Raw genomic sequence first — 23,799 nt, 5'->3', positions numbered from 1 at the left:
CCAAGGACTCACCGCCACAGACTTGACCTGCTTGCCCGCAAACCAGCGCAGCTGCTCCAGCACGCCTCTGAACACCTCTGTCTTTTGTTCTGGAAGTTTAAGGACGGCATCCACCAGGACACTTTCCACCAGGCTAAGGGAGCAAGAGGCTCCAAAGGAGATTCCTGGGGGATACATATGCAGTGCCTGTGAACCCGGAGCCAGGCTGAAGCAAGGCTTCCATCTTTATGCAGCCAGAGAAGCAACTTAACTAATGCCTCCTGAGCCAGGACTATGCCCCCACCTCTGGATTCTATAATCAACACACTTTCCTATAATCCCATAGTTCTCAACAAAAATCAAAACCTCCAGAGGAGAAGTTTTGGTGTAAGGGGGAGGGGCACCAAACTCTACCATCCTCATCTCTCTAGTTCCATCTTCACATGATTCCGTGTATCATCCACACCAGAGACACTGCAGCTTCTTCCTAGCAGTGACCATGTACGCTCGGTGGGGGAAAGGCGATGAAGGCTACCTCCTTCCCAGCTCACCCCTGACTCTGTACTGCCTGGCTCCAGGGGAAGCAAGTAGAGACCTTACCCTCGGGCCCATGCTCCACTGAGTTCAGTTCAGGGATCCAGGCAGGGCAGACGATCAGAGGAAACAACTTGTTCTTAAACTTCATTTCAATGCCTTCGAGAAATATGAAACCTGCGTTAGAGACCTTAGCAGTTTCCCCACATCACACCTGGCATGCATGGCATGTTCAGCATCATGCTGGGCACCAGGAAGGGGCTCTGGATTGGGAAGCAGAACAGGTGAGGAAGAATTAGGCCAGTCAGAATCTCTGTCTTTGTATTGAATGGTGGCACCGGTGGCATTAGAAATCACGTGACGTTAAGGAACGGCTGAAATTCTTCCAAACACTTTATATTTTAACTTAGTTGATACTCCTGACAGGCCTGCAGGTGTCTGTTTATAGATGTGAAACCCGAGGTGTGGAAATGCCCAACTTTTTAAAAAATGAGTATTTATGTGTATGCGTGCATGTGTGCAGCACAAGCGTGTGATGCCGTGATGTGCATGGAGGAATAAGAGGTCAACTTTCAGGAATTGGTCCTCTTCTTCCATCGTGGGTCCTGGGGATAGAACTCAGGCCATCAGACCAATGTAGCTAGCACCTTTCTCCCACTGAACAGCCTCACTCGCCTCAAATGTTTTGCTCAGATCCACAGCTTAGAACAAGCATGTTGCAGTCTTGGACGCATAGTTAGGGACAGGGTATAGCAGCAAAAACATGACACCCTTCAATTCAAACAAAAGAAGAAAATGAGATATGAAACTTTAAATCTGCCCTCCAATCTCTGGCATCTCTGCCTGGGTTCCTCAAGGTGAATGGCTTTGAAGAGCTGCCTCTTTGCCCAGATTTTGTCTCCACCCCAACTAACCAAGTTAGAAGCCTCCACCGATGCTGCACCTTTGACCCTTGGGCCCAGATGATGCACTGTCTCTCTCAGTCTTGCCAGTTGGGTTGTAGATGGGAAAAGTTGAAAAAGAAACACCAGATTCTCAATCTTGGTGTAACCCATCTGAGGAGTCCATCCCCAAGAGAGGACACAGACTAATGCAGTTGAGTCCCATCTTAGTAAGGTTTTTCGACACTTCCCTTACGCCCTGCACTGGCTGTAGACAGGTGTTTGCTTTGTGAAAAGTGTGTGCATAAGGAGGAAGGAGAGCAGGTGGATGCAATCTTGAGAAATCTCAGAAGCTCTTATTATAACCAGGACACTACTTGATTAATGGAGAGGGTCAAATCATTTCCAAAATTCCTTTTAGCTATGCTATCCTTGTTCCCTAAGGCTCTGGTTATATTGACAAAGAGCCTGAGAGCCACAGCCATGTGGACAACAAGAACACCAACCACCGTGAATATTACTGAGCCACAGACGTCAAATTCACACCACAGAGGTATGCCTCATACCCTGAACACAGTGTATCACAAAGCTACAGATGGGGGCCTCTGTACCACATTTGCAATTCTGAGGATAGGGCCAGGACTGTGCTCCATCACTGATACAAGCCAGATTCTCCTCTCTGGGCTGAGGGTCCACCCAGAACCTAAGGTACTGAGTTCCTTCAGAAACCAGAGCCAGACTCCCAGCAGCTGCTTTGACTTCTCAAGCATGATGTATCATCCACATCTCACACATAGACACCAAACAGAAGTCCTCTGAGCTACCCTTCACTGTGCTATGAGCTTCTTGCATCTATCTCACTAGGCTTTGGATGCAACAGAACAAGTACCAGGCAAGCTATGTTTAGAAGTAGATAGAGAATAGCCAAGACTTGGGCCCTCTGCCCCTGATGCTATCTCATGGAACGCCAGAGATGAGAGTGCCCAACCTGAGCCTCTCTGGCTTGTTTTGCCATTGTGGGCCTCAGACCCGGATAGTGGCATGGTCCAGCCAACCTAGTCACCCTTGAAAATCTCTCCATTGCCCTATCACATCATGTGTAAGCATGAGTCCCTGGTTTCAAATCCCCAACACTCATGTCAAAGACTAGGGGTGGCTACACGCATCCGTAATACTAATGCTGTGTGGGGCTTGCTGAGCTTAGCTCCAGCTTTTTTGAGGATCCCATTTCAGGGGTATATGGTAGCAAGTGAAATAGAAAGACGCTCGCTCTCTTCATTTGACCAACACATAAACACATGTGCAACACACACAGCAGCGTCTGTAGATCTCTAGCGCTGGCTTGGGCATTTTCCCCTTCTTTCTTTTTATCAGGAAAGCTGTGAGGGAAGGAACTTTTTCTCTTAGATTTTTGTATCCCCAGCTCCTCTCAGAGATGGGAAGAGTCACAGTTGGCCCTCTGTGGATGTTCATGGAGAAAATCAGCAAGTGTGAGGATTACACCTGATATCCAAGCAGCCCCGTGAGAAGTTACATCACCTATACACAGAATGGCAAGGCAAGGAAGGGTTGGAGCCAATGTCTTGGGATTCCATATACCTTGAGCTTCTCAGTGGGTCCCTGAGCTTCCAATAAGGCAGTGAGTAGAGAACGGGCTTTGGGGGAGATCAAGGAGAGAGAAGAGGGTCCGAAAGAGGCCATCAATACCCAAAGGTCCCACGCAGCCTTACCTATCTCTGTGTTTCCCACCACCAGCTTGGCATCAGGGTGCTGAGCTTTGAGGTCGAGCAGTTCCCCCATGGTTGAAGCTTGGATCCAGGTCACACGCTCCCCTTCAAAGTGCAGCGTCTTCCGGGGAGTGTCTTTCAGCCTCTGGGAAGTGTAGTTAGCTTACTATACTGTCTCCTTCCTACCTCCATCCCCACAAGGAATCACTATTAAGTCTGCATTGGAGTCAGCCTGTTTACTGACTCTCTAATACCAAATTCAGAAGGAAGAGTGGCGCAGGCCGAGGGCAAATGTGAGAGGAATGACATGCAGGAAGGTACCTATCCATCACATCACAGCACTCTTGAGGAGAGCTTGAGGAGAGAGGCACTCTGAGCCTCACGATTACAGCTCAAGACCAAGGAGGTTATGGTGCTTGCCAAAAGTTACCTGCTATGAGGAGCCCAAAGCAGAAACCACAAATTTCTGACACTGCCCCACACTGTGTCCAGAAGACACAGAGGACAAGGAATGGGGAAGGGTTGGAGGTCAGGACAACAGGTGTGCAAATCGGATGCAGAAGAGGGATGAATCCAGTAGATGGGGGTGACACTGGGGGAGGAAAGAAGTCCCAAGTATCAAACTGATGGTGTCTTCAAGGGTTCACAGTACAGAGAAGGATGTGCTGGTGACTCTGACAATCCACCCTCTGGCCTATTGAACTTTTGAGACTGTCTTCAAGAACCTACATCCCCAAGAAACATGAATCACAGAAACACTGGAGGAGGCTTGATTCTTTCTTTGCAATAAATACAAGTGAAAATGAGAAAGCAGGCATGAGGATATATCTCTGAGATGAAACCTCAAGCCATGTATGTCCTTTGAATGCAGCTCTATTTTATGTTTCCTTTAAAGAAGTAAGCCAGGCAGAGAGGGGAAAATAGACATGGCCTTACACATAGAGAAAGCCAAGGGGGCCGCAAATTGATACAAAGTGCTATTGATACATAGTGTATTACTGTAGAGACCAGTCTCTGTTCTTGTGGAACTTAAAGGCCATCAAGAAACATGGACATGGGGCTGCAGAGATGGCTCAGAAGTTAAGAGCACTGGCTATTCTTCTAAAGGCCCTGAGTTCAATTCCCAGCAAGCACATGATGACTCTTAATCATCTACAATGTGATCTGATGCCCTCTTCTGGCCTGCAGGCAGAATACTGTATTTTAAAAAACATGGAGTCTGTAACTGTTTGACATGTGTAAGAAGAAGCAAAGGATGCTATGGGAGCACAGAATAGATGGTCTTTACCTCTTAGAAATAGCAGGAAAAGGAAAAGGAGCTAAGCTGAAATCTAAGACCAAACTGTACAATGTTCTCAGAAGCCATGTAGACAAAGTAGAACTCAGGGGTTCGTGGAAGAGATATTTTGCTAGACTCCCCAGTATCCCTTACCAGCAACTCTGGAGGAAAGATGGGGTCTTGGGTGGGATCTAAGGGTTTGAAATCCTCTGGTTTGAATAAAGATGGTGAGGGAGCAACCTGCGAGGAGAGAGAACAGTATATATGAGATGCTTGGGCAGCTTGACCTTCAGGTGAGCTCACCCCCAGGTAGAGGCAGAAAGCTCCTGGGAGAAGAAACAAGGAGCGTTGCCAGAAAAGCCAGAAGTAATGGGCGCCACTGCATCTTCTTCGTCTGAGCATTGTGACTTCTCATTGATCCTTCTTCCAGCATTACTGCCAGGGATGAGGTGTAGTGACCCCCTCCAAGATCTGAGAGTGACCCCCTAGGCTCCCAGGAAGCCCCATTACCATTTGGTCTTTAATCTGGTTCATGCAGCAGTTTGGGTTGTTTCCGCCTCCTCCACAGCACCCACCATCCTGTGGAGTTGACACATACTCATGTGAGAATATTTCCAGCTTCACAGAACCTAAAGAAAGTCAATTATTCTTATCTACTGAAGTTTAGCTCTGGCAATCCCAGCCTGCATCAGTGAGAAGAGCACTGCCTCTCCCATCCGGTCTTGCCTCCAGGGTCCCTGCTGGATGCTCACTTCAGTAACGTGACTTAAGGAAGTCCTTGGAGCAACAGGGAATTTTATTTTCAAGAAAATTTCTCCTAGGCTCTACTTTATCAGAACTTAAGTTTAGACCCACTTTCCTTGTTCACTGTTGCTTCCTGGGGAGCCTCCTAAGAGAAACTTTCCTACAGCTTCTCACAAGACAGGAGAGGTGCTACTTTCAGACCAGCTGAGGTTTATGAAGCTTGGCTGGGAGTCTCTGCAGCTGGGGTCTTTGTCAGACGCTGTCACAGATATGCTACATCAGCACCCATCTCAAAGACGCAGCCAGACCGTGTGCCCAGTGGCCTCTATTTCTTATTGTGGGTTTTCTCCAGAAAGCTAACTGCTCCACTCTTCACTGTGACTGCACTCTGGAGAAAGAACATGGGTCACCCATCATTAGGTGGAAGGGCTTGCTCAGACCTCTCAGAAGGTCTGTGGCAGAGCACAGATATAGAAGAGATGGCTGTCTCCCACCACTGAGGTCATACATGGTTGATTGAATGTGTGTTTACCTGGCAGATCCAACTCAAGAAGTCCAAAATCATGAAGTTAATGCTAAGAAACAAATATGAGAGAGCCTAGTTTTCTAGGGTACCTGGTCCTGAAAGGAGCAAGCTGGGGACAGACATCCCTTCAGTGTGTGAGTCAGCAGAGACACCTTTCCATGCTGGCCTCTCTCCAAAGAGCCACAACCCTCTACCTCTGCCTAAAGAAGCTCCCAGAAGGCCTTGGCGGTTGGAGGTGTGGCCTTGGAGAACATGTAAGCATGACCAACAGAAACTATTGCTGTTCCACACCCTGTGTGCAGAGCGCTCTGGCATCTCAGCTGTGTCACTGCACACCAGGCCTGCTCTATTCCAGACACACACACTCTCTCCCATCCTGCCTTCTCTATGCTTAGGCAGGGAGGATGATCCCTTAACGCCTGCTTTCAGCTTTCTTCTTGGACTTTCTGAAAGTGAGAGGAGTTTGCATATAGCAAACCATCACCTTGCTCACCGGGCCTTCTTGAGGAAGGACGTACATTATATGAGCAGCTGTTTCCAAACAGTCAGTGTATCAGCATATTACCACTTAGACAGATTTCCTTGGTAATTCATTGGTATATTTGTGCTATAAATTATTGTGGTGTATAATAATGAGTCACTCAAGGTCTACCGGGGTGGAGGAAGTGACTTTTCTGTCCACACCTTCCCAGGCTCTCTGCTTTATGAGGTGACCAAGAAGAGAGATGGATAAAATAATAAAAACAGTGAAAAAGAGAAATCCTACCAACTTAGAATTCTATACTCTCTGAAACTTGTATTTAAAAGTTAGATGCAAGAAAAGAGCACAGCTGCCCACATGTGTAATCTCAGTGCTCAGGACACAGAGGCAAGAGAATCAATACAGTCAGAAGCCGAAGGGGAGGCCATAGGTACAACAGGCAAGTCAAGAAAGCCAAACAAAACACAATCTTCGATTTGGAAGTTGGTCATGGTGGCACATGCTTTTCATCCTAGTACACAGAGAGACAGAGGCAGACAGATCTCTGTGAGTTTGCGGCCACATACTGAGTTCCAGTCTACATAGTGAGTACCAGGACAGCCAGGGCTACGTAGAGAGATCCTGTCTCAAAAAACCCGCCCCCCAAAACAAAATTTTAAAAGACTTCATGTGAATGCAGGTAACAGTAGGGCATCCAAAAAAAATCCTTTTTTGTTGTTTTTTTTTTTTAATTTTTAAATGTTTTAAACTGAACAAAATTAAACACAGAAAAGTGCAAGGGCAAATATTTTCAGTGAAGACTGCAATGCTATTCCATCAGAAACGGACACATGCTGCCAAGATCTCAGAAGGGATGCCCCTGGACAGAGCAGCACCTTCTCATTGCATGTATTCTGAGGACTCTGAAACTGAAAGATAACACTTGTGCAAAGGTAAGTCACTGTGCTTCCTTGACAAGGACTAATCACAGGCTGCATTATTAGTGCATTATTTGTTCTAAAGAAAGCACTATCTCCATTTAACAAGCATCTGTCTTGCCATCCTGTGTACTGTTTGTCGGTAATCGGGAAATCAAACCTCAAATTCAGACTCATATCACAAAAGTTTTAAGCCAGGCTGAAGTCTGACTCAGAAGAGCCTGGAAGGCTACATTTGGTCAGGGTTTTGTTGTTTTGTTTTGTTTTGTTTTGTTTTGGGGGGGATGCATGCATCTCCATCAAGCATAATAATGAGAGCAGGTGCATTTCCGTCTTCTTCTACATCAACAACAGGCAGGGCCAGAGCTATGGAGTAAAGACTATGAGAAACTGTTGGAGCCGAGTTCATGATGTTAGGATCGCAAAGGCTAAAGGTTCCATGAAAACGATACATGACGGTCTAACTGATGTGCAGCGTTCCTCTTCCGGAGTTCCTAGAAGCATCCATGGCAGGAATGGTCTAGAGCTTTTTCCCCTAAGTCTCCTTTATTATCCATTCAATGTTTATTATCCTATAGTCATTGCCTTTTTTTTTTTTCATTTTGATATGAGTAATCTGTATCATCATTCCTTGGATAGCTTGACTCAAAGCTTATTGCTTTCATTGATTTTTTTTTTTTAAGAACTAGATTTTGTTTTGTTCATTTTTCCTTACAGAATTCCTGCATTCAATTTTGTCAACTTTATGCTCTAAATATTGTTTCTTTTCTTCTGTTTCTTTTGGATTTAATTTGCTTTTTTAAGATTTTCCTACGGTGAAAGCCTATCTTATTGATTTTTCGATCCTTTTTTCTCTTCTAGTATTTACATTCCATGCTATAAATTTCCCTCTAAGCAATTTGGCAAAATATATTTTCAGTTTTATTCAGTTCAAAACACGTTTAAATTTATTTGGGGATTTCTTCTTTGCCCCGTGTGTGATTTGGAAGTGTATTGTTTAATCTCACAGAAAGCATTTTTAGAATTTTTCCAGCTCTCTTCTTTCTGTTGTCAGTTTCTAGTTTAATCTGACTCTAGTCTCAAAACAGACACTGTGTAACTGCTATTATATTTTTATTTGTTCTATAGTCCAGAATGGGATCTATCTCTGTGAAGGTTCCACGTGAGCATGAGAAAAGCGTTGTCTCCATCATTACTGGTTGTGGTGATATAAAAACTTCAAGTTACATGCAGCCAACTGACGGTACTGTTGAATTCACCTATGCCCTTCTTGTTTCTATCTGCAGGATATGGTCATTTCTGATGGAATAGTGACGAGCTACCCACTTAAAACATTAGAACCCTCTGCTTCTCGGTTCTCTAAATTTAAGGTTTATTCAGCTTAAGGAATTTCAAGGTTTGTCTTAGAATTTTCTTTTTGCGGTGCTCTGCTCTTAGTCGCATACATGTTAAGAGTCTCTGTGTCTTTGAAGCGTGGACTCGGAAACTCACAGCAGGAGTGGCCCTGATGTGACCCGCACTAGACTGGACCCAGCATCAGTCTCAAAGCCCCCTTTTCCCTGAGGAACTATAGGCAGCTAATGGCTGCTGGGCAAAGGGAGCCATATTTCTCAGTGGTGCAGCCCTGGTAAGCTGTCTTTGCTTAGTGACTCCGCCCCAACCCATGCTTTAAAAAAAAAGTATGTCTTCTTAAAGCACCAGCCTTATATTGATCCACTAATGAAGGGTTTAGAGTCACTATGTAGCCTGGCTTCAAACTTGGAGAGATCCTCCTGCCTCTGCCTCCTGAGCACTGAGATTACAGACGTGAGCCATCATGCCTTGCTTTCTGCTTTAGTTTTGAAGAACATGTTCCCCCCAGACTCCGGGAGCTTTTTAGCATACCACTCCATTCTCTTCTTGCTTGTGTGGCTCCTTACGAGGCAAACATGGTCCTTAGCTGTGTGTCTCTACAGATGAGGTGGTAATGCTGGTTTCTTTAAAGCACTGCTTCTTTAATCTTTCTTTTCTGAAGCTTGACTTTAATACATCTTGGAGTGAGTGTTGTGGGGATCAGGTTGTTGCTGGTTTTGGTTGGTTCTTATTGTTTTATTTATCTTACTTTGTTTATCTTGTCAGACTGTTCCTTTCGGCACTGACCCATCTCGGTGTTCTCTGAGATTCCTGGTTCTGAGGTTTGGAGTCTAACATTCACTTGGGGAAATTCCCATCCACAGTTGTTGCTTTCTGCTTCTTCTGGTACCCCCCATATGCATGTTACACTTGTTTGGATCCTGAGTTTTTGGTCTTCTGGCTTTTTATTCCCCTACTCTTTGTTCATTGGCTCCGGAAGTCTGCATTTGCATATCCTCAGTCTCCGAAATGCTTTCCTGAGCCACGTCAGGTTCACAAATAAGCCCACCAAGGACATTCTGCATTTATTACAGGGGCTTTGACGCTAGCATTTCCCTACCATTCCTTTATGGATTTCCTATCACTCTGCTTAAATTATCTCCCTGTCACTGCACATCTATTTTTTCCATTAAGACCTTCAACATATTAATTATATCATTTTTTAAAAACTCATGATTTGACCATTCTAACACTTACGTCATATCAATTCCAGTTCTGCCGTACGGTCGGTCTCTTCACACCACATTTGCCTTTGCTTCTGCCTGGTGATTTCTTTTCATTGGTAAGTAAGATATGTTGCAGTGAAAAGAAGGACCTCTTGCCAATATGTATTTCGTGGTGTATCAGTGTCAAGGATAAGTGCCTTTTAGCCCTGGGATTAGTGACTCTGCCCCTACAGTGTGAATTTCACAAGGGCCTTTCTGCAGTCAAAGTGGCTGGAGGAGGCTGAGGTGGAGAAATGGTCATCCTCCTAGGAGTGTCGGCTCTGATATGACACGACCTCAGAAGGAGAGGCTCTGGCACAACATTTATATGTTTCTCTTTCTTAAAATAATTTTTTGAGATTGTGCTGTAACTATGACATTTTTCCCTTCCCTTTCATATGTTCCTTCTCGTGCCTGTGATTGCCCATCCTGTCCTCCTGTCTTTCCACTAATGTCCTTTTCGTTGTCCGGCTTTCCACAGAGTGAAACATTCTAGGCTCCTCACACACCAGAAAGGAAAGCAGAAATCCCACGTCTGCCTGTCCCAGTGGCCTGCCCCACTCCCTTCCTCTCTGCTAGATGGACGCCATCCTTCTCAGTGTCAGCCATGTGCCCAGCTCAGGCAGACTCTGCCTGGGCTTCAGTAGAGATGTGCTGTGTGTGAGAAAATAGGAAAACCCAGCTCATTGCAGCCAAGCGCAAAAGGAAACCGGCTCTAATTAAGAACCCTGGGGGCCTCCAGGGAGGAACAAGAAGGCACTTCTGCATGCTTGCTCGGTGCCAGGCTTAGAGCTCTCAGCTCAACCCAGGAAAAGCTGGCTTGAGATGGTAGAGTCCTCCATGGTGCAGTCGTGCACCACCTCAGTGAGACCTGGGGAAGGGGAGAGCGGTTGGCATCTGTCTCTTCTGACGTACTCTCAGGGCTAGTTAGAGTGTACATCTTTTAGCAGACTCCTAAGAGGGGTCTACAGGGACAAGATGACTAATCCTTGTTTCTCAGAGAAGCCTAGGCAATTAATGAAAACCATATGGCAGATAAGGGGACGCATTTGTCAGCACTGTCACTTAAAGTACCACTTGTTGAACCCCTAAGTTATACTAGGTATTGTCCTAAAAGCTCTGCAAGAGGTACTTAGGTTTTTAAATGTCTGATCATTTGTGTGCTCCTCTTAAAGACTCAATTTTGACCAGTCATTGTAGACACAGAAGCTCTCAGCAAGGACAGGCAACCTCTCTCAGCAGTCTGTTCCGTGTGTGTGTGTGCATGCTTGCATGCATGCCTGTGTGTATGTGTGTGTGTGTGTGTGTGTTGTTTGTTTGTCTTTAGCTTTCTTGCAAAATGTTAGTATATTCTGCAGCCTCCTCATTTTGCTTAGTAGATTATTTTCTCTGCTCAATACACGGGCATTTGTGTGGCAGGACATATGAAATAGCAAGATGCTAAGTCCTGAGTACTTTGGTTCTGGCCTTCCTTCTTTGTTTAAAGGCTATCTACCTGTCCAGGACTCTCTCTCTCTCTCTCTCTCTCTCTCTCTCTCTCTCTCTCTCTCTCTCTCTCTCTCTCTCTCTCATACATACATGTGCACACATGTGCCTGCACACACACACACACACACACACACACACAGAACCACAGAACCAAGTTGAGAACACTCAGATTGGTATCTACAATGCATCCCTGAACTGTCTTGCACTTCCTCCCTTCAGGTCACTTTGCTCTATAACAAGAATTTCCCTTACTCCACGGTAGACACCTCTGGCAGGGCTCAAGACACACCACCTCACGGGAAGCCTTGTTTGTCATTCCCAACGTTGAGCCCCACTGCACAACATTCTTCACCTGGAGCAGCAGCAGCAGCAGCAGCAGCAGCAGGAAGTACTAATTTTGTAAAAGCCCAAGTACTTTTTAGTTTTAAAAAAAGTGCTTAATTTTATAAAACACTAGGTGTTATAATTCCAGACTCTGAATCTGTCATCACTATCATTTCTAGTTAATTGCATACCTCTTACTTCATGATCAATTTCCTGGGTGTGGCATCCCCTGTCTTTATGAGGCACCATCTCCACCTTCACTCAGCCTTCCCGAGTTAGGTAAACCCCAACGCTTTCTCCTGATGTGCCTGCCCTAAAGGTAAGGGAGCCTCTCCAGCATCTAACTCCCCTGTGGACCCACAATCAAACCATGATGAGAAGGTTTCACTGAAGCCAGGATTCCCTTAACCCAGTTGAGGAGTCAAGTAAAAACTGGTGCAGATAAGCTAAGAGAAGAGAGGCCAGCACTCTATCCTTACCACATGCTAAGCATGTGTCTGTGCTTACACCACCAGCGACCACACACCGGAGCTATGGTTTCAGACTAAAGGTTTATGAACTCTACAGGGGTTAACAAACTGTCTGGAGATCTAATTATCAGCTTCATGAGGCCAGCAGAGTGCCAACTGTGAAAGCAGCTAAGAGAGAAGGAGGAGGGATAGGAGGCTGAGCCAGGCAGGGATGCTATTAAAGGCCACATCCAGCACCTGTGCAGGCGGAGCCTGCCAATCACCAGGGAAAGTGGCCAAAGCCTGGAGGCACGGTGGGAAGTAGCAGTTGGGTAGTGCATACCTTCTCAGGAATCTGAGCTGCAGGCCTTCCCAGCAGGAAATCCCACACCAGGGATAAGAAGGCTGCGGCATCTGCTTGCCCTACCACATGTCCCTAGTGGAAAGACTCACTCACTGGCATGCCTCACACCTTTCTTCCCTGTAGACCTGAGGCCCTTGGCATCCTTCCCAATTGTGCTCCCCCTAGGTTCCTGCTTTAAGGGCAGGCACTCCTGTTCCTGGGCCCCACTTACCTTGGCGAAGGTCCGGAATCCCTGGAGGATGGGTCTGTAGCCTGTACAGCGGCAAAGGTTTCCTGCAGGCCAAGGGGAAAGTTGCAATGTCATCTCCCTCCCCAGGTGACAAGGAACTTGTGCCCTTGCTGCACGTGGTTGACCTTTGACATTCTGTGTCTGCCACCTTAAAGGTCCTGTCCCTGGTTATGTTTTTGTCCTCAAAACGCCCATCCTGATGTCCTCCCAGAATGCCCAGACCAAGCACATCCAAGCCTTCCCAGGGTCTTGATAGCCTTCCCAGTGAGTTTCTCAAACTATGTTACCAGTACGCTTCATCTTCAGAGTGGGACTCTCTGCAGGAGAGGACTCCCATCTTTTATCCCTTATACTTCAGACACTGCATAACATGGGACTCAAAAGAAGTTTGACAAGGTGATCGACAAAGGTACTGAATGGATGGGGAACCTTCTGGATTCAGTTCCCTAGAGAATTTTGATCCAGTCACAGGAAGCCAACAACGGCTGTGGCTAAGCATCTAGTCAGTCTTCCTCCTGACTGGCAATCACCCTGACAATGCCCATTCTGATGAGCACGTGAAAGAGAATCTTATGAGACGCTGCACCAATGGCTGTCAACTGTGGATCGTGACCTCTTTTGGAAAGTCTATCTCCAAGCATATTTACATTATGATTCATAATCATAACAAAATCACAGTTATGAAGTAGCTACAAAAATAACCTTATGGTGAGCGGGGAGGGGTGCCACTACAACATGAAAAACTGTACTAAAGGGTTGCAATGTCAGGAAGGTTGAGAACCACTGCTCTAGGCAGTTTCCCAAACACCAGTGCTCCTCCATGCTAGCTTTCCCAGGACAAGGCTGCCCCATGAAGGGTAGGCTATGGACATCCCAGGATGCAGAGACCCACTCAGGAAACCAGGAGAAAAATAACTTCCCAGCAGATCTTGGCCACCATGTTTCTGTAGCCAAAGCCTTTCCAAAGAGCCACACCCAGCATTCCCAGCCCATTCTTGACTGTCACGTGTTGTGTTGACCTGTTCAGGGCCCATGCATTATCCCACTCCCTGGGCAGTCCCTGAAGGTCCACACCTTGGAAGGCATTCTCAATCTCCTCGATGGTAGGCTCAGGCTGGTTTCGGAGCAGTGTGTACATGCTCATGACAATGCCAGGGGTGCAGAACCCACACTGGGAACCATGGCTTCTGGCAATTCTTTCCTTTAAAAAAGACACATAACATATGCTCATGTTATCAGGAAACCCCCCCCACTAGCTCCTTCACAATTCACTTAAAGCTGTGGGATCACCAGTGGGCCAACAAGCCTATCTGAACGCAGGTCCCTCGTCTTCATGACTGGGACCATCCTGCTACTTATTAGCTAAGGATTTAAAGAGGAAATTCCTATAAGACTCTATCTTTTTTTTTTTTTTCTTTATTCCTCCATTTCTTTCTGTTTGTCTACTAGAGGTTGGTCTTGGGCCTTGAACATTTGAGGCAGGGTCTCCATCACTGAACAACATCTGCAGACCTTTCCCTAGGGTTTGTTTGTGATGGTGTCTCACTATATAGCGCAGGCAGGCCTTGAACTTGATTTCCTTTTACCCTAGCTTCCTGAGTAGCTTGGATTACAGGCACCTTAAACTCCTGACATTCTAGGTAGCATTCTGTAGACATCTATCAATGTCAGCCACTCATGGACAAGTCCCTTCAGAGAACACAACGGTTCTACCTCAGTGAATTTAGGAATGTACCCAGGTTCACGTGTCTTAAATAGAAGCACTGTGCTTGTTCCTTTAGCTATATGAGCCTGCAGTGAGCTTCAAGGACCACCCCTGAGGGGCTCCTGTTCCAACCCGCCACCATCACATTCCTGGGTTGTTAAGAGAAGGTACCCTCAAAGCACAGTGAGGGCATGAGAGCTGGGACATGAGCTAAACTGAGTTTACCCTATGCACAGGGTGTCACAAAAATCCCACACAAGGTCTCTTTCCTCATCCAAATGACTCTCTTCTCTTTATGTCTCTTGGGAATGTCTCTTGGTACTTAAGTAAAGCTGACAGGACATTAAAAATCTAAATCTATGTTATACATTAACTTTGTGAACACAGACTAAGAGACTAGTATGCACTAGGCATGGAAAGATCCTATAAATAGAGAAGAGAGATGGGGATAAATTTCATGAAGCCCACGCTGTCATGGGTGATACCAATAAAAATGGAATAAGAACAGTTCCATGTGGTGGCCAGTGCTGTGTAGAGCACTTGTACAAGATGAGATGCCCCAGAATGCCTGGCATCTGCTTAGCCTTTTCAGAAAAGGCCGCTCTAGAAAGGATTTTGAGTCTGGCTTCAACAGCACAGTTTAGATCAGGGAAAGAAAGCTGTCAGCAAGAAGGCTTGACACAGAGCAAGCTTGGCATGCCAGAGCGGCTGAGAGAATACGGGCGGAACCTGCTGGTGCTAAACACCTTGGCTGGGAAAACAGCTCCTCACAAGCCAAGACAGGATACAGAACTGTCTCTGTGCGCTGGACAGCCTTAAGAGAGTTCCACCAGCAGTGATGTCATTCATGGTATATATATATATATTTTTTTTTTTTTAATCACTCTGGACCACTGGATGGAAACTGCATTCTATAAGCAGAGACATGGGGCTTTGAGATATGGTACAGCCAGCCAAAGAGAGATAATGCATGGACCAAAAGCAAAATCAAATGGGGGAGGTGTCGTAGATGAGAGAATATATGAGAGATTCAAAGATTACTTCTACATTCTTATCATGAAAACTAGATTGTTTTGCCATTGGCTCGGATAGAGCAATACCTGGTAGATGTTATGGGGAAAATAGTTTGTTTTAATAAGGTTGTGATTAGCCACTTATGCAGTGATATCAAGCAAGCAGTTCGGAATGAGTCTAACTTCTGAACAGAGACTGAAGCTGAAATGTGTGCACCACTTTCAGGTAATGAGTATTAAAGGTACCTAGGGAGAGTGTGAGAACAGAGAAAGGTGGGGCGGAGGCCAAATCCTGGGTACTATAGCAGTCTGTGGCTGAGTCAACACATGATGCCAGTGGGAGTAAGAAGAGGAGAAAGGGGAAGCAAGAAAGCAAGAAAAAAACAAAGTAGAATCTCCTGTTGCTTATATGAAGATAAAATAAGAACAACAAGGCTAAGGGTTTATACTGTTGGAAGGAAGGGCACATAGCCCTGTGTTCAAACTACTCATTTTTTGTTACACAACAAAGAAAATGACAGGCTCAAATTAAGCTCCCGCTTCTTGTAGGTTGGGCAAGTTTAGGGGTGTCCCCTTTTCCTGACTGAGAAATAAGGCTACAGAGATGAAGCAATGCTACCCTCACCTTGTTCTGATGTCACAGACTGACTTACACATTCCTTCTCCTGTGGAACAAAGCCTGTTTGCTCATCGGGCGGCACCAGTGCCTGGTGTCAGGGAAGGAGACTAACCAAGGAAGGTGTGACCTCCTGAAAGACGTGTCTCCGCGAGTGGTCAACAGAGTATTAATGCCTGGGTTTTTGGAACTGTCTCTGATTGCAATTTTCCAAAAGCCCTTGCCTCTGTTACCCCAGTGGGAAAAAAAAAACTGCCCACTGTTTCCTGTTCCCACTTGTTTCTACATGGCCAAAGAGCATCCAAATTCTCTCTTCAAAACCTGGGGAAGCAGGCTATCTAGAGGAGACCTGATAGGCTGTGGCCATATGGTGGGGGAGGAGGTCCCCTTCTGTCAGAGGTCTAGGCAAGGGGAATAGGGTAGAAGAGGGAGGGAGGGTGGGAAAGGGAAGACACAATGGAGGGGATAACATTCTGGATGTAATCTGAATAAATTATAATAAATTAATTTTTTTAAGTATTTGTACATGGTCTCCTTCACTATTCCTTCCTTCCACCCATTGTCAAGAGGTCCAGTTCCACAGGAAGAAAACTTCAGTGAGGTAATTATAGCCCTGTATGGCTGTCCCTTAAAATTGCTGTAGTTGTGTATAACTTCTGATTCTCCTGCCTCCTTCTAAGGGCTAGGATTACAAGTGGGCAGAGGGCCATATCTACACCATATGGTGCTGAAGAACCAACCCAGAGCTTCATGCATGCTAGGCAAGCACTCCATCAACTGAGTCATGCGCCTAGCCCCCTCTATTCTCTTATCCTTCCCTCTCAAGAGGGTAAACATCTGGTGGTCCATATTTGTGGTGATCAATATTGATTGTAGGTCAATAACGTTAAACTAGGAAACAACCATCTGGGTATATCCTGTGAGGAATTATCTAGATTAAGTTTTTCTATGGGGGCTTATCTAGGTTGTGTTAAGGAGGGGAAATGGCTGAATCCAGGATTGAATAAAAGGGGGAAAACGTAGCTGGATGTGAGCACTCCACTGCTCTCTGCTTCCTAACTGTGGATGCAGTGTGCCAAGCTGCCTCAAGCATCTATCACCATGACTTCCCTACCGTGGTAATGAGTCCCCTCAAACTGTGAACTAAAGTAAGTTCTTCCGTTCTCGAGTTGCCTCTGTCCGGCATTTTGTAGCAGCTGTGTGACCTGACTAATCAACATCTGTGTTGTCCGAAGATGGGAAGTGAGTGGTGCAACTGGGATTACCCCTTCACACAACAGGAAGTACACAGGCTTACCGTTGGGAGTCATGGACATCTGGAATTGAGGAGACTGCAGATATACTAAAAAAACAAGGCGTTGTTCTTCTCTATCTTCCCAGGTCTGGAGATAGGGTGGCCCTGGACATGAGTCAGGCGGCCTATGCTGTTGTTGTTCCCTTGGGGACCATGCTTATCATCCTGGCCCTAGTGGTAAGGGAGCTTTGGGTTTGGGTACCTGCTCTCTACCTTGAGCATCTAGAAGAGATTTGGGGCAGGGGCGGCTGGAACAACCTCCTTTGCTCAGGAAGTGAAGTTTCTCCCAACAATCCAGAACAAAGCTGCAGCCTCGGCCCTGGGCCTCCTTGTAAAATGGTCCGGCTTAACATCCACCACTCCACTCACCTGTACAGGATGCAGCTTCTTGCTGTTCCCTATGCCTTCCACAGTTGTCACGGCAACATGATGCAGGGAGCAGATGGGGGCCAAGCAGGCATTGACAGAAAAATGACTAGAACCACAGATTAAGGACATTTCATTGCCGCTGAGGCCGCCAGAACAGCACAGGGCTGCCTGATAGGACATTGAGGCTTTCTGGGTGTCTCTTTGCTCTGAGCTATGTTCTTGTGTCTGCTACTGTCCTTAGATGGAGATCTAAGACCCTAAGCCAGGAACAAAACGGGGCTCTGTTGCACCTGAGACTGAGCCTCCTCTGAGTCTTGGTGGACCAGCTGCCATTGCACCAGCCTCAAAACTGGAATGGAAGAAAATGGGCCACTTTAAGATAGCTCTTAGCCCAAATCTAGAGGGCATTGAAAGGAACTTTTTAGCAAGCTGTAGCCTTAAAGGAGCATACTCCTCTATCTGCAGGGCCCTCCTTGCTCCTCAGCACCAGAAACTCTGATTGCTTTTTCTTCCATGTGTTCATCCCCCCTATTCTGGCAAAGATGAGACTCTAGCCCCTTACCCATATCCGTTGCTTGATTACTGCCCTTTTATGAAAACAAACAACATAGGTTTCTTAATGACATGAACATGCCAGCTCTCATCCAAGGGCTGAGGAAGTCAGGGTGAATAAGATAAAACTCCCTACCCTGCAACAGCATGCAGTCAGCATGGGAGAACGGAAGTGGGTGTGCAGGTGCAATGTAAAACTCTGACAGCAAGTGATTCAGGAGGCTGTGCAGAGGGCATTAAGAAACCTGCATAGGCAAGAGGGACCTAACTCAACCTTAGCAGATCAAGGGCCACTCCTTAGGGGAGCTGCAGTATTTCTAGGTAGAAAATTCCTGGGTGAGATAACATGCAGGGCAGACAACAGTTTAGAGCAAGATCAGGAAATGAGTAGGGCCTAAGCCATGAGGTCTTCATATTGTTCAGCTTGAGGAGTACTAGGCCCCTGATGGAAAAGGAAACTGGGGAGGAAGTCAGGGACATGCTATGAAGAGTTGCAGAAGGATTTTATGGGATGCTGTGTTGGCCTCGACTGTAGAATGGTCCGTAGTTTTATCAATAGTTCAGAGCTTGGTCTCCATTCATCAGCCAGGAAAGAGCCCCCATAAGACATTATTCTACATTCCTTGCTCACAACTGGAGTCTGCTTAGAAACATACATGCTCACACGCTTACTCACAAGGTGACCCCGCACCCCACCCTCCCATGGACCACCAGGCAGCAGGCAAAGGATACATGATCTTGTTCTGAAGACGGTCATACTTAGAGATCATCACAGTGCATGCTCCGCAGCCACCTTCTCCACAGCCAAGCTTGGTCCCGCACAGCCCCACTGAGTAGCCACTTGTTAAGGACACAGATCCAGATAAAGGACTCTCTAGATGGATGGGAGTGCTGGGCAGAGCCTCCCAGGTACAGCTTACACACATCCCAAGCCCTTGACCTAGGAGGCAGCCGGCCTATGGCCTCCTCAATCCACTGTACACTAGAGATGTGAGAAGAGATGACCTCTACTGCACAGATGAGCCAGCATCTAAGGAACACCATCCAGGATACAAATTCCAGGGACAGGATCTCCTAGGGGCTGAGCAAGAGAATCCTGCATCTCAAAGACTGAGTATACAGGGTGCCTAAGTGAGTAGTGAAACTCCTCAGCCAGATAGTGATATGCTTTAGGACTTGCCAAGCCTTGGGGTTTTTACCCTGAGATTTTCAGGCTTATAAAGTCCCAGACACTAAAATTAAAGCTGGACCGGGCATTTGAATATATCACATAATATATACAAATGAAAAATAAAAGTTTTAAGGATAAGGAACCAATAATGGACCCAGATCTTATATATACTGTAGAAAGTTAATCTATTAACTGCCTAACTAGGAGGCAATTTCAAACCCATGGCAGACACGTGACCACCTTCCTTGAGTCACATGGGCCTCTTTGCTGAGTTTCTGTCAGTCCCTAAGATCCCATATACCTCTTCTGAGGATGGGAGACATAGAGGATTGTTAACAGAGGGCCACGTCCTCCATTATCAGGATAAAGTCAACAAGGAACAACAGTACTGCATCTTAGACTTAAAGCTTTTGATTTTTCACAGCAATGTGCCTAGGCAAGAGCTACTGTTTCTCTACACATGAAAATACAGACCAAAATCAAGGCCTAAGTGTGACATGAGCTGCAGAGTGTTGTCTTGTATGTTACAGTCCTCTGACTCAGAAGTCTTCTGACTCCAGAGCTGTGTGTAGTCCACCTCCTCCTCCTGCCAAAGAGGTTTCCTTATGTCCTAAAGTTCTGTTTGCTTTTTTGCTCTCATTAAGCAAGGTATATGGACAGAGATGGTATTGCCATCTAGTTTTTATCCTCCAGCCTTGACATTTTTCTAGGAAGCCTGGAGTTGAATCAAGGCTAGGTGGAACGTTTCTCCGGTCCTCACAAATTAACTGCCAACCCAGACTGCAATAAGGAAGCAGACTTTGTACTTTCCGTGGCAACTTTCAGTTTTAAAATCCCTCTGAGCTTTGGTCTTTAAATCAGTCTGCTGTGATAAGGAGTTTCTGGGGCCCCTAAGCTTACAGAACAAAAACTGAAACTAGTAAGGAGCTAAAATGAGCTCTGTTTTCAGAACACCGAAATTCATCTCAATAACCTCCTAGTGGGGTTGGGCTGGTAATGGCATCCCCTTTTCCTACTCACTGGACTCTCTGCCACAGAAGATGGGCCCATACCAGGTCATCCTCCATGCTAGTAGGATGGGGGTGACCCAAAGTGAAGGCCAGGATTCCAGGCTCACTTCTGTGAGTAATGAAGAAAAAAACAGGTCACTTCAAAGGAGCCACAGGCATACCTCAGATGGCAGGGGGAGGAGGACACCATAGATGTCAAAATGAGCATAGTCCTGACAGCAGGCCCCTGGAGAGTTCCCACCTAAATGAGAAGGGACATTCATGGCTCCAGCTTCCATTAGAACTTGCCCAGGATATACTTAGTGAAAAGCAGGTCACTTAAGTGGTGTCAGCCTCATTTCCTCCCAGAGGAATTTCTGTGACAATTATGTGAGATGAGCTCTACAGACTACTTTGAGCTCTGCCTGTTCATAATAAGTGTTCATTAACTGTCAGCACCTATATTTTCTCTTGTTTTTGATCCAGGGTCCCAGAATACTTTGATAACATGAAAGAGCAAACAGTGTGGAGGATTCTACAGAAGCCTTCCCCACAACGGATGAAGAGCAGCAAGCAGCCCAGGACACTCTAAGGCAGTGATTCTCACGTCCTAATACTGTGACCCTTTAATACAGTTCCTCATAGTGTGGTGGCCTCCAGCCATAAAATTACTCTCGTTGCTACTTCACAACTGTAATTTTGCTACAGCTATGAATCATGATGCAAATATTTGATATGTGACCCCCCCCCCCGATGAAAGCATCATCTGACAACCTCCCCTAAAGGGGTTGCAACCCACAGGTTGAGAACCACTGCTCAAAGACATCACCTGCCTTTCATGTCTCTGAAGCCTACAACCAAGCAGTTGGTGCCTTACATAGTGCGACCCTTGTCTGGAAATGCTCAGTAATAGAAAGTTCACCGACTATATGGAAGGCCATAGTTCAATGCCCAAGAGTACAAGAAAAAAAAAATAGAAACCCCTTCTCTGGTCTCTCAGGGCCTCTATGGAGACAGAGAGGCTCCTGGGTAGTCTATGTATTAAGCAAATGTCAACTAAGGAAAAGCCCACTACTTCCAAGGTAAATGACCAAGAATTCACAGGGGCTGGAAAGGAAGGGCTTTCATGGGCACAGAACCAAATCATGGAAGAACACCATGAATAGCCTGTCATTTGAGAACTGGGATTACCCATGGTCTCCCAGCTCTTGATTACCACAGCTATTCAGATGCCTTCAAGGCCACCCCCTGGCCACTGGGAAATTCTGTAAGCTTCAGAGAATGGTCCCATAGTCTCTTCTCCCTCACTCCCATTGCAGAGTCAGGATACACTTTCTTCTCAGGTAGACCAGAAGTGTTGTTTCCGGGTCTGCATTTCTCTCCACCACCTACCAAGAAAATAAGACATCAAAAAATCACCTATCCATTCTTTTACAGCCAATTTTCTCCCTTTCATAGCTCATCCCAAAATCTGTAGCATTAATGGGCACATACTGAATAGACCATGACAATCAAGGTGGTTTTTTTCTCAACAGTCCCATAAAAATGAATATATGAGCTCTAAGGCACAATCAAGCCCTCAAGTCCCAGAATTCCACTGGACACCACAGAAGTTCAGGTTCCATGCTGGTGAGAGCATGACAAAGTCTCCTCCAAGTCTAGCATACCACCTCATCCCTCTTGCCTCTTCCCAGCTGCAAATCCCAGAGGTGGAGCTGCCAGCATGCAAACTCTAACTCTATTTCCTTGAGCACGCCTGCGCAGACTCTGTGTAATGTGATGACAGAAAGCCAGCTGGTCATATAGTCCATGCTCACAGCAAAGTGTTGTGTGCCACAAGCTGCCACAGTGGCAACATGAATGTGCTAGCATGGAGGAGCCATCTTAAGCGAAAAACCCATCCACTAGTTCAGTAAAGTAGAAAAAAAAAACCTCATCTATGTGAGATGCTCTCCCCGGATGTAAACCTTCAAAGGAGATCCGAGAGGACCCATTTCCCCACTCCTCATACTTAACAGAAGTGAATTTGTGATAAGGGACTCTTTAAGGGAACTGTGCTGTAGGTCCTAGAGTTTCTTCAAGTGGAAAGAAAGGAAACATCGACCTCGTACCTCAAACTAAGAGAAGGGACACATCATATGTAAGTCTACCATTCCTCCATTGTAGTATAGTGCCAGGAGTCAGACCAACCCACGTCTTTCTCAGAGGCCCTGATGAAAGAACAAACGTAACTATACTTCTGTGTTCTTGTCCAGGAGTGGACTCGGCAAGGCTGGAGCCAGTATCTTCAGATGAGTTATAGTCGCAGCTTCTGGGGCCCTGACTCTTCCCTGTGGGCTGAGGGTTATCAGCCTTAGCAGCTGTTTCTGCAGAATCCTGGGTTCTCTTCCCAGCATTTCTGACTTAGCTCTCTGCTGACTTTTGCCATTTTCCCCCTCTACAAATAGAATATGTGGTAAATTGTTAATAAATTTGCCTCACATGAGTCATCAGCTTGTGCCAGACCTCCTTGTTTCTTGTTTTCTCGGTTTCTTGTCCCCAGTCCTCCCACTTGATGAATCACCACTCAGGACCCTGATTCCTACAGGTTCGGGACAGCACACATACCACAACTAAATAATGTTGCTAACTAAAAACTGTGTGTTTAAACTCCTACTTAAACTTAAATGGAAGAGGTGGCAGTACTGGTGCACATTCCGAGAATTCAGTAGGTCTGAGAATTTCTTTTAGCAGTGGACATACTACAGACCATCCACAGCATAGACTGAGCTGTCTGGAGTGTACTTAAGTCACTCTCAGGAAGATTTCCTAGAGGAAGTGATGGGGCCTCTCATAGAAGGACTCTTTGTACAGTGGGACCTTCTTGTTGGAGGCTGAGGAAAAGCAGATGGCCTAAGAAAATGCACATCACTCATGTCATGAGATGCACGAGCAAATGCTCCCTGAAGAAGCCTTGAAGCCATCAAAAGAGTCAGCTTTGAACAGCTGAGAAGCCACCTTAAAACAGCCCTTTAAGTGAGTTGGCCTTTGGTTTGGTTTAGTTTGGTTTTTTGTTTGTTTGGTTGTTTTTAGCTGTCTCTTGACATCATTCTACAGTGAGACTGAGGAAACTTTACTAGAAAATAAAATTATACACGTGCATGTGTGTGTTGTGTAGTGTGATCTATATATATATATATATGTGTGTGTGTGTGTGTGTGTGTGTGTGTGTGTGTGTGTAGTTCATGTATGTGAGTGTGTGGGTGCATGTACAGAGAGAGAGGGAGGGAGAGAGAGAGAGGGAGGGAGGGACGTGGAGGGAAGAGAGAGAGCGAAGAGAGAAGAAGAGATAGAGATAGATAAGAGATAGAGAGACGCGTTTTAACTCTCGATCACAACTGCGTACCATCCGTATTGTCTTTCCTTTTCCTCCTCCTCCTCAAGTCTTCCTATTTTCATGACAAGGGTCCTCGCACAGTCATGAAGCCAGAAGCCTTGCCATAGATGCAGACTGTGCCTGGCACACTGATATCGAAGCTATTTTTTTCTTTTGGAGAAATATCAGGAATGCAAGTTTTTATAATGACCCGGG

At 46.0% G+C, this 23,799-nt stretch overlaps 1 protein-coding gene across 1 annotated transcript in view; it reads right to left on the bottom strand.

The window, feature by feature from the left end:
- Xdh (xanthine dehydrogenase) overlaps positions 1-23,799 on the bottom strand; it is a 65,152-nt gene that overhangs the window by 37,047 nt on the left and 4,306 nt on the right. The window contains exons 2-11 of the mRNA XM_051168508.1: positions 21,559-21,616; positions 18,801-18,897; positions 17,517-17,622; positions 13,594-13,720; positions 12,502-12,563; positions 4,911-4,979; positions 4,554-4,640; positions 3,125-3,266; positions 580-672; positions 13-164 (exon numbers count right to left, since the gene is read on the bottom strand). Of these exons, the coding sequence (XP_051024465.1) occupies positions 13-164; positions 580-672; positions 3,125-3,266; positions 4,554-4,640; positions 4,911-4,979; positions 12,502-12,563; positions 13,594-13,720; positions 17,517-17,622; positions 18,801-18,897; positions 21,559-21,616 (993 nt within the window). The remainder of the gene's footprint in view (positions 1-12; positions 165-579; positions 673-3,124; positions 3,267-4,553; positions 4,641-4,910; positions 4,980-12,501; positions 12,564-13,593; positions 13,721-17,516; positions 17,623-18,800; positions 18,898-21,558; positions 21,617-23,799) is intronic.

Source organism: Acomys russatus, chromosome 1, assembly GCF_903995435.1.
Source record: "Acomys russatus chromosome 1, mAcoRus1.1, whole genome shotgun sequence".
Lineage (NCBI taxonomy): Eukaryota > Metazoa > Chordata > Mammalia > Rodentia > Muridae > Acomys > Acomys russatus.
This window is presented reverse-complemented; position numbering and strand designations above follow the sequence as displayed.